The sequence below is a fragment of the Bactrocera latifrons genome, unplaced genomic scaffold (genome assembly GCF_001853355.1).
Source record: "Bactrocera latifrons isolate USDA-ARS-PBARC rearing strain unplaced genomic scaffold, ASM185335v1 scaffold_326, whole genome shotgun sequence".
Taxonomy (NCBI): Eukaryota; Metazoa; Arthropoda; class Insecta; order Diptera; family Tephritidae; genus Bactrocera; species Bactrocera latifrons.
Window position 1 is genome coordinate 144352 of NW_017536919.1, and position 12141 is coordinate 156492.

At 34.0% G+C, this 12141-nt stretch overlaps 1 protein-coding gene across 11 annotated transcripts in view; it reads left to right on the forward strand.

Moving 5' to 3' along the window:
* Positions 1–12141, forward strand: part of LOC108971132 (calcium-dependent secretion activator) — a 144276-nt gene that overhangs the window by 72672 nt on the left and 59463 nt on the right. For all 11 annotated transcript variants that reach the window (XM_018936988.1, XM_018936984.1, XM_018936987.1 and 8 more), the window contains one exon: positions 9853–9965. In XM_018936988.1, coding sequence (XP_018792533.1) covers positions 9853–9965 — 113 coding nt within the window. The remainder of the gene's footprint in view (positions 1–9852; positions 9966–12141) is intronic.

The following is a 12141-nucleotide window of genomic DNA, read 5'->3' on the forward strand; positions in this document are numbered from 1 at the left end:
TGATGACAGGAAATATTTCGTCTTGCCCTCGTTCACTGCCAGACCCATTTGTGTTGCTTCCTTGTCCAGTCTGGAGAAAGCAGAACTAACGGCGCTGGGTGTTGAGGCCAATGATATCAATATCATCGGCATACGCCAGCAGCTATACACTCTATAGAAGATGGGATTATTACCGTATAAATATTTGTGCACTCATCTCAAATAAGGATTCAAATTTTTATTGTTTAGTAACAACTATCGGTATAAACCCTATATATAGTATATGTAAACAAAAATTTCTGTACCTTGCTAGTATGCTGTTTTTTGCTTAATTTGTTTTGACTTTACACTTGGAATCTCCAATTGATGCCAAATAGCGAAAGAAATCCTCACTAATTTTTAACCAAATCGGTTAAGCCGTTCTTGAGTTATATATACATATATGTATGTTTTATATATATATTCTATATACTTATACATATTATATATAATACAAACTAATGCCCCCTTTCGTTGTTATTTTATAACTTAAGAACGGGCTCACCTATCCAAACCAAAACCTTAGGTTTTGTTCGAACTATTTGGTAGGTGGTTGATATGAAGTTTGCACACGGTCGAACGGTTCTTCTTTTATCAAATTTTTTGTAGCAAATATGTATATATGTTCAAATGTGTACTATACTACAAATATATGCGCGTATACTTTTCTCAGTTTTTAGCGAGTCGTCGGTATTTGATATCTTTTACAGGATTTATTTCAATAAAATTATTTAAACAACGGTTAGTTTTGAACAGTTGAAGTGAAATACATATATGCTAGTGTCTTTCTTTATTTCAAAAGACATGTTGTGTGCATACAGGTGTTTTATTCTTTTGTAATTGATGCAATTTTCCTCCTCCCGGCCTGATGCCACCAAAACACATCACTCCTTGATAAAGCAAAATCTGGGTAAGCCTGCTTGATCATATTACCGAGTTTCACACAGAATTTAATCGTGTGTCCTTACTATAACGAACCCTTCATTTTCGGCTTGCACCACTCACAGAAACACGTTCCTCGAAAATGTTTGCCCTGACTCTCCAAGTGCTCGGAGACAATTGATAAGCTAACGAACGAGCGTTAGCTAGGAACGTCCTCTACCGAATCAAGTCGGTCCGCGCACGCTCCTAAGTACAGGCTCGACGGATGAAAATCAGTCCTTTGCTTTCCGGACAAACCCTGTAGGTCGACCAACGTAATGCAAATGATGTTCGATTAGTAAGACGATCACATACTGCAGTTGTCACGAATACGTCGTGCTGTCTTGGGTGAAAGTGCTGCTTTTAATTACAAAAGTCACATTGACAAAATTCCGATTTCTTTGGCGCCGCGACTTGAAGGTTTATGGGTACAGAAAATACTTAGTTTACAAAATATTCGACTTTCAAGTTCGAAAATTCTAAAAAACCCACATTTCAATAAGCTATTTCACTATGTTTAACACTCTTTACGCACATTTTTCACTTCAAATTCAACTGTAAACATTTAAACACATTCACGTTTTACACTTTTTATATTTTTTTAGTAAAAAATCTAAATTTTAAAAATTACTTAATACATTCGTAGAGAGCTTCATTTATGTGCTAATAATTATGAGGAAATGGTTCGATGTCATATGAAAATAAGCAAATGTGAGCAATTCGCCGAAACTCCTCTTATTATAATTTTGCAATCTGTGGCTACACAGTATAACACTTTTGTTCACGGAACGGTTGTATGTATCACCTGAATCGAAACGAGATAGATATAAGGTTATATATATATATATACAAATGATCAGTATGACGAGAAAAGTTGAACTCAGGGTGACTGTCTGTGTGTCCGTCCTTCTGTGCAAGCTGTAACTTGAGTAAAACTTGAGATATCTTGATGAAACTTTGGATGCGGGTTTCTGAGTACAAGAGAAATTCGAGTTCGTCGATTGGCCACGCCCTCAAATCCTCATTTTTCCTACAGTGTGAAAATGGATGAAATCGAATGATAACCCTGTTCTCTCCCCATAAACTACTAAAGTGCAATTAATCAATAACTAAATACACCAAAGATAGTTAATTTTACCACCGAGATGGTATGAGAAGGTGTTATGAGAACCGTTGTGCCCACCTAATGGAGAAATCACATATCTCGGGACCTGACTGACCGGTTTTGACAAATTTTCATATTCCTTTGTCACGTTGCGAAAATGGGCGAAATTGGATAAGAACCACGCCTACTCTGCATATAGCACATTTTTAAATTCCACTTGATTCTTTCACTTTCCGCTACACAAAAAAAGAAGCAATGGATAAAACGAGATAAAACTTTGTACGAATAATACTTTTAGTATATGCCACCTTATGATCAAAAATTCTTGAAATCCAACAAAAACTGCTCCAGCTCCTATGTACCGAATATTCGAATACTAGTACCTATAGTTGACTTTTGATCGAAAATATTGATAAATATGTGAGATATATAATTGAAATTTAGGGATAATCCTTCCCCTATAATAGTTTTTCTATATGTCAAAAATGGGTCGAATCGAGCCTATATATCCTTTAGCCCCCATATACCTAATATAAGGATTTTCCAATTTCCAGCTGATTCTGTACCGCATATTTCGGAAAATATGTGAGTAATCTCAATGAAAATGAGATAGCGTATTTTAAACATTACAGTGTATTTTTGTACCTAAAATAGATAAATTTTAACGAAAACTTGATCTAGCCCTCAATGAAGTTTTTTTTCAACACCTTACCACTGGTGGAGGGTAATAAAACACTTACATCGAAGAGAATTATTTCATTGTAATTTTTATTACTATTTTGGGAATCTTATCTTATATTTAAGTGTAGGTTGGCATAGGTTATAACGATGGGTCTGCAGCCAGGGTTTGCATTTACTACTCCGTAGCAGCAGAATTATTGCTATGCTATCGCTACCGCTCTCACTTTGTCGAAAACCACAGCTGAGCTTTAGCATAACAATGTAAAAGTATGTGCTCTACTCTGCTTCGAGTTTTGTTAAGGTCCGTATCCAGCTCCTAAGTAATTGCTCAAGAAAAAAAAAATACATTATTTCTTCAAGTGTGAGTAGTAACATAAATATTTTTATTGCGATTTAAGGATTGTTGTTGATGATTGGTAAGTTTCTTTTACAATATTTCAAATTGAGATATATGTATATATTATATAATAATGATTGTAACTATTTTAGGATGAATTTAACGATTACTTTGAATTTCCTTCAAGAAACAATTGTTGATTTCATGTTTCTTCGCAAAACCAGGTTTGCCATATTCGCATTTTATTGAAAAAATTTATTAAAAATTAGTACTAGATTTTTTTTAGAGCTGCATACTAGCACAAGAAAATTTACCGCAGGAAAGCGTTTTTTTATGTGAAGTTTTTACATTGCTTGAGAGCTGGATACTAAGCTTTAGGTAAACAACTATGGTTGTAGCGCGAGCAAAAAATGAAATGCTGCACTATGCTCTGTCGTACCGGCGAATAAATTTATTATTATTATTTTTTTTTGCTATTTTTTGCATTGTAAAATAAAAATAAATTACGATCCTTGTGCTTTCTTATAGCCCTAACAGACGGGCAAAATTAATGCGCATTTAGCAACGCTAATGCGCTTTGAAATTTTATGGTGACCGACAGCAGACTTGTGTATTTAAGCAGCTGATAGTGAAATTTGTTTATTTATAAAAAAAAAAAGATAAATAAAAATAAATAAGATAAATTATTAATAGAAATTATTGTATTATTGGAAAATCAATATAAATTTGACGAAAAAATTCGTTTATTATTAACTACGTTATAAGACAATATAGTGAAATTAAAAACAATAATTGATTGTAATGCGGAAAAAGTGTGCGAAAAAGTTAGGAATATTGGAAAAATGGATAGCAAACTGTGCTTTGTTTATTTTTTGCCATCTAAAAATATTAAATTTGTTTTTGTTAATATACTTGCACATATTTAATTAGCAATATAAAACTGCTTACCTTTGATGCTGTAAACGCAAAGCAGGCAGCAGACTTCAAGCGACATCTGTCAAAAAATAGCAAAAATCGGCGATTTTTGCGTAGCCTACTCAAATTTGGTAAATTCAGCTAAATGCACGTGCATTACAAATTTGCATTACCATGGGTCAAATGCGCAAGTAAATGCAAATTAAGCCCGCTATTGCATATCAGTGCTGTCGTCTGTCAGGGCTATTATGCCAATCACCGTATACGATTGACGTATCACGGAATTTTCGTTCGTATGTTTGCCAATCCACGCACGGATGTAACGAGTCGACCCCTGGGCTTATGGCATGCATTTACCCATTTAGTTTACAATACCTACATATATGCATTTTTATACTCTCGCAACAAAGTTGCTAAAGAGAGTATTATAGTTTTGTTCACATAACGGTTGTTTGTAAGTCCTAAAACTAAAAGAGTCAGATATAGGGTTATATATACCAAAGTGATCAGGGTGACGAGCAGAGTTGAAATCCGGATGCCTGTCTGTCCGTTAGTCCGTCCGTGGCAGCTGTAACTTGAGTAATAATTGAGATATCGTGAGAAACTGAGAAACTTGGTACACGTATTTCTTGGCTCTATAAGAAGGTGAAGTCCGAAGATGGACAAAATCGGCCCACTGCCACGCCCACAAAATGGCGGAAACCGAAAACCTATAAAGTGTCATAACTAAGCCACAAATAACCACGCCCACCTCCCATACAAAGGTTATGTTGAAAATCACTAAAAGTGCGTTAACCGACTAACAAAAATCGTCAGAAACACTAAACTTTACAGAAGAAATGGCTGAAGGAAGCTGCACCCAGGCTTTTTTTAAAAATTGAAAATGGGTGTGGCGACGCCCACTTATGGACCAAAAACCATATCTCAGGAAGTACTCAAATGATTTCAATGAAATTCGGTATATAATATTTTCTTAACACCCTGATGATATGTACCAAATATGGATGAAATCGGTTTACAACCACGCCTGAAATCTTGATTATCACTTTATCATGCGAGAATATAAAATGTTCGGTGATACCCGAACTTAGCCCTTCCTTACTTGTTACTATTAAGGTATGAGCATTGCATGTGAATGCATATGTCTGTTTATGTAATTGTATATATGTATGTATGGTTGTATATATGTCCAATTTACTGGAAGATAGATATTTATGTTTAGTGGACTGTATGAGTTTTTACATATTTATGTGTTTGATTTTGTATACATATTTATGTTTTATAGTATCTCGGTTTTGCTGACACTAAACAAGTAAGCATGTTCAATGACATTTGAACATATTGCCAAGGGAAAGAAATTACTATTTAAAACAAGTAAGGAAGGGCTAAGTTCGGGTGTCACCGAACATTTTATACTCTCGCATAACAAGTTTCATCAAGATATCTCAATTTTTGCTCAAGTTACAGCTTGCACGGACAGATAGACCGACATCCGGATTTCAACTCTACTTGTCACCCTGATCAATTTGGTCTATGTAACCATATATCTGACGATATATACCGTTATTAGCAACTTTATTGCAGGAATATAAAAATTAAGCCCTCTGAATTACATGAAAATATCTGAGAGGTTTACCAATATTGTCGGTGAAAAATTAGGTTAGGTTAGGTTAGGCATTGAGTTCTTCGTGTTCGATATCAGGGACCTTGAAAAGTTATAGTCCGATCACGACAATTTTTCCACAAGGGATACCTCAGCTCAAATACCGCATTTGTGTAATGTTTTATGCCGCTATCATCATTGGTTCCTAACGTATATATTATACAGAGCAGGCATCAGATGGAATTCAAAATAGCGTTATATTGGAAGAAGGCGTGGTTGTGAACCGATTTCACCCATATTTCGTACATGTCATCAGGGTGTTAAGAAAATATTATATACAGAATTTCATTGAAATTTCGCCCATTTCCAATTTTTAAAAAAAGCCTGGGCGCAGCTTCCTTCTGCCATTTCTTCTGTAAAGTTTAGTGTTTCTGAAGTTTTTTTTTTAGTCGGTTAACGCACTTTTAGTGATTTTCAACATAACCTTTGTATGGGAGGTGAGCGTGGTTATTATCAGATTTCTTCCATTTTTGAACTGTATATGGAAATGCCTGAAGGAAACGTTTGGTTGACATATGTAGCTATAGTAGTTTCTGAGATATGTACAAAAAACTTAGTAGGGAACGGGGCCACGCCAACTTTTCCAAAAAAAATTACGTTCAAATATACCCCTCCCTAATGCGATCCTTTGTGCAAAACTTCACTTTAATATAGTTATTTATGGCTTAGTTATGACACTTTATAGGTTTTCGGTTTTCGCCATTTTGTGGGCGTGGCAGTGGGCCGATTTTGCCCATCTTCGAACTTAACCTTATTATGGAGCCAAGAAATACGTGTACCAAGTTTCATCATGATATCTCAATCTTTACTCTCTGACGGACAGACAGACATCCGGATTACAACTCAACTCGTCACTCTGATCACTGGTATATATAACCAAAAATGCTCTATTTTGTCTTTTAGTCCCTTTTCTTTCTTTCGGTTGCATTTAGGCTTTTCGCTACCCCGGTATTTATTTCAGAATCGCAATTTTGAGGGTTATAACTTATTTTAAATTGTGCCCATATGCTATGTTAGCAAATCTTGCCATATCAAAAATTTTCCACCGTTTTATTAAGATTCTACAAAGAAATGTTATTGATACGATCTCCTAGCTACCTCCGCCCTATTCTTTTTATATATTTAAGTTTATATATCAGATATATATAGTCCACTAATTATACTCTCGCAACAAAGTTGCTAAAGAGAGTATTATAGTTTTGTTCACATAACGGTTTTTTGTAAGTCCTATAGGGTTATATATACCAAAGTCATCAGGGTGACGAGTAGAGTTGAAATCCGGATGTCTGTCTTTCCGTCCGTCCGTCATAAGTAAAGATATTAAAGTGAAATTTGGCACAAAGGATCGCATTAGGGAGGGGCATTTTTGGACGTAATTTTTTTGGAAAAGTTGGCGTCGCCCACTTATGGACCAAAAACAAAATTTCAGTGAAATTCGGTATATAACATTTTCTTAACACCCTGATCGAAATCGGTTCAAAACGCTATTTTGAATTCCATCTGATGCCTTCTCTGTATAATATTTACATTAGGAACCAATGATGATAGCGGAATAAAACATTACACAAATGCGGTATTTGAGCTGAGATATCCCTTGTGGAAAAATTGTCGTGATCGGACTATAACTTTTCAAGGTCCCTGATATCGAACACGAAGAACTCAGTGCCTAACCTAACCTAATTTTTCAACGAAAATATCGGTAAATCTCTCAGATATTTTCATGTAATTCAGAGGGCTTCATTTTTATACTCTCGCAATAAAGTTGCCAATAACGATATCGTCAGATATATCTTTACATATACCAAAGTGATCAGGGTGACGAGAAGAGTTAAAATCCGGATGTCGGTCTATCCGTCCGTGCAAGCTGTAGTTAACTAAAAATTTAGATATCTTGATGAAACTTGTCATGCGAGAGTATCAAATGTTCGGTGACACCTGAGCTTAGTACTTCCTTACTTGTTAAGTGTACAATTCAATACATATGTGTATATGTGTTTTATGTTATCTGATATCGGGTTCTAAAGTGTAAATGTATGACTTGTGATTACATATTTAGTTTACGATTCCTATATGCATTTTATTATTATTGTGCATGTAAATGAATACGTCTGTTTATGTAATGTATGTACGTATGGATGCATGCATGTTCAATATATTTGAACATAGGCATTTATGTTTAGTGGACTGTATGTGTTTTTACATATTCATGTTTTATAGTATTTCGGCTTTGCGGACACTAAACAAGTAGGCCTGTTCAATAAAATTGAACACCTTATATATAATAACAAATATCAGGTGTTTCGAACATAGTTAACTTTAATAAACATATAAGTATTATATAAATATATAACGTAATAGAATAAAAAAATTCTTAGGTTACCCCGGGTATTGACTCGACTAGAGTTAATTTTTTTAAGCACCATTATTTTATTTTAATATAAAGAATTGTTATATTATAATACAATAATATATATATTATATTATTATCATATAATTTTACTTATCAGTGCTTATTAAATATAAATCACATATTATTCATATATACAAGGTGTTTTCCAAAGTAAACAGGACTTTTAAAAATAAAAAAGAACAAATGGTTTTTTCGGCAAAATCAATTAATTTTATTCAAAATAGTCTCCTTCTGCTTCCATACAGCTTCTTGCACGGTTGAAAAGCATGACCAACGAGTATTTTAGCTCGTTGGCCGGTACGGCCGCCAGTATGCCGGTGCAAGCCTTTTGAATGGTTTCTATGTTTGCAATACGGTTTCCCTACATTGGCAATTGCATTTTTCCGAAAATAAAGAAGTCTCACGGTGTCATATCAGTTGAATACGGGCAGTTATTAATGGTTAAAATGCGATTTTTGGTCAAATAATCGTCTTTCGAATATTGGATTCTGAGCAATTTTTGATCGTCAGTCAATTTGTGTGGAACAAGCCGTGCACACACCTTTCGTTAGCACAAATGTTCGGTCAAAATGCGATAAATCGATGTTTTGTAAGGAAAAAGTGAGTAAACAAGTCAAATATACTCGATTAGAAATGTTGTAATAAATTTTTTTATAGTTAGTAAAGAAAAAATTATCACGGGAAAGCACAAACAAAGGAAACGCTGTCGTCAAAAATTCTTCTTACTTTTTTTTTTAGTTGTCAACGCTGGTTTTCCTCATAATTGTGAACAACCTAATCTTTTCAGCCATGAGTGTTAAGTGATTTTTAAATTAAAAATGGCTAAAAAATTACAAAATAAAATTGAAATGTGTATCTTTGTTTTTAAAGTGCATATTTCAATATTCAAAGGGAAAAATGTGAAAAATGTTATTTGTACCAACTTTAGAATTTTTAATCGCGAATATTTTAAAAAATATTATGTTAGCAACATTGTTTTAACTCCTCTGGAAAATCTCCCCTATCCGCGTAGACCCCATTGTATATTGTCCACATTGTTATCCGGCTAACTTTCAAGGTGAAACGCCAGGGATATGTTGTGCTAATGCAAAGGGAGATTACCAGCATTAAAAACTCCACCCGAACCATTGTATGCATTAATTTTTGGGACATCTCAAACGTCGAAGCTTTTTATGAGTCATGTTCAATAATACAATTTTACAATTCAAATGACCTATTTTAGTCTTACAAAAATTATTATACTTTTGCAACCCCTTGCTGTTGGCAGTGAAAAAGTTGTTGCCAAATTTGATTGAAGCTACGATCTTAACTGCTAAATCAGAAGGAGACGTTTTTTGAAACCGCGTATCCCTATGATTTCAACTGATATGCCATTTCAATTCAAACGATTACAATTAAGATTTAAAATAAACAGTAATGAAATATTTTTTTTTGCTTGTATAAATGAATTTGATGTTAAAAAAAATTTTATTACTATATCACTTTATACGTAGCGAAGCGCAATGTACATTAGTTAGTATATGCATACAATATATATATATTTATATTTCAAAATCACCGCCAATTTTGCAATAAAGGTTTCCGTTACGTTGGACTGAAGGAATATCTGTGCAAATTTTCACGTCTTTTCGCGCTTTAGTTCGAACGTTATGGGGGAACATAGCGAAAGAGAGTTTCATTGTTATATATTACATAAGATTATTACGATTCCAACCAATTATCTGTAGATTAATTTTAATACCGTGGCTATGTACCTATCTTTATATAGTTGACTTAACTGTTTAACCTTTACATGTTTAAAGAGGATCTCCGTGGCGAAATCATGGTACCGGCAGCTAAGAAACTCGAAGACCTCATACATCTGGCTGAACTTTGTGTTGATCTGTTGCAACAAAATGAAGAGCACTATGCTGAGGTATGTAAATAAAAACACAGCAATAATATGTTCTATTTTTTTTCTTATGTAAGTATATACTTTATACTCTCTGTAGCTAAATATATTTGTATTTGTGTAATTACAAAATATAATGATATTTACAGGGGAGGTATTGTGTATGCGTAACATAATTTACAACATGTATAGTAGTATATTCTCACATATACATAGTATGTTATTATATTAATATGGAAGAGTGAACGCATTTATAAACTTACCTAACTACTATATATAAATATGTGTATAAATAAATACAAATCATTTACCTATATGTTTTGACATTACAGGCCCGTCCATATAGACAAGTAAAGAAATTGCCTAATGCTCAAGAATTTCAGGGCAGTATTTTAGCTAACTTTCCCTGCATAGTTTATTTCAATAAAATTCATTTACCAAATTGTTTTATTCATATCATTTGTACATAATACTAGAGGAAAAACAACGAATTGCTGATTCTGAGGAGTTTCTTTTATTATAATAAAACCGAATCTTTACGTCTGAGTATAACAATAGAAACATGGCTCCATCATTTCACATTGGAGTCCAATAGACAGTCAGCCTAGAGTACTGCACAATATGAACCAATCCTTAAGGGGGTATTTCAGTCTAGAAATCAAATTTTGGGATTTTGAATTTTATTTACAAAAAACCAAAAAATATTTTTTTTTTATCAATTTTTTTATGGTCTTTTTATTGATGTCTTAAGAATACAGGAAAAAAATTTTACAATAAAATATTAAAAATTAAAATAATTAGAGGGGGACAGAGACAGGTGTAAAAAAATGGCGCATCCTGGCGACATTGATCCTAACTCTCCTGGTGGTCTAAAAATAGAAATCAAAAGAAATTCTTAATCAGTAAGGATGCTGTTATAGTCCCTACCTTAGGGAACACGAATTTTTTTTTTTTAATGGCGACTGCCTGAAAATAAAAATAATTTTTTACGCTTTTTTTGAAATTCCTGATATCTCTCTAAAATATTTAAAAAAAAAATTTTGACACGATGCTGGTAGGAACGATAAAGGATTATATAAAGAAGGTTTACACAAATTCAAGTAAATCGCTTGTATAGAACTTGAGTAATGCCGGTATCGTGTGAAAAAAAGTAGTTTCGAGAAAAACGCGTTTAAAAAAAGTCAAATTACAGGCAGTCTAAGTCATTTATTAGTGCGCTATGTACTGTGTCACTAAAGTAACTGTAGCTCTTAAAACAATTTTAATTTTTAAAAATCCTTTGGAGGCTAGGTTCTTAAGGGTCTAAACTTTAAATATATGAAAAAAAATAATGGAATTTTTTAAAACTCTAGAGTAGAATACCCCCTTAAACGTGGAAAGACGGAAAAGTTGGCTGGCAAGGTTATGGCATCAGTCTTTTACCGATTACTGAGCCAGTTATGATTCATAGCACTACGCATTTGGTTGCAGTTCTATTCTACCATTTTCAATATTCTGCAAGTGTATTGTTTTTAAGGAAGGACCCTTTTGAAATTGTTTGCACATACTGTGCAGCTCTTCGAAAGTATTTCTGTATATCTAAAATTATACTAGACCATTTTATCAACACTGCAGTTATTATTTTATGTTAGATGTCGCGTTTGGTTTGTTCGCCCATAATCTAATAAAGTAGCCGCAATGCCTTCACGACGAAAATATTAATGCCATTTTTTGTTTGATATTAAAAATGTCTGATGGGTTCGCCTTAAAAAAACTGCCTTCTTCAGGAGCAACAATCAGTTTAACCCATATACTATGTAAGTATGCATTAGCTCTGTTTTGTTATTTTTCAAGTTATAAAATCTTCAATTGAATTTTGAACACATGCTTATTATTTGAATTATAATTTCGGTATTTGTGGATAACAACAGCGCGCCAGTCGTTTCTTCTTTTCGCTACGTGGCACCAATTGGATATTCCAAGCGTAGCCAGGTCCTTCTCCACCTGGTCCTTCCAAGGGAGTGGAGGTCTTCCTCTTCCCCTGCTTCCCCCGGCGGGTACTGCGTCGAATACTTTCAGAGCTGGAGTGTTTTCGTCCATCCCGACAACATGACCTCGCCAGCGTAGCCGCTGTCTTTTAGTTCGCTGAACTATGTCAATGTCGTCGTATATCTCGTACAGCTCATCGTTCCATCGAATGCGATATTCGCCGTGGCCAACG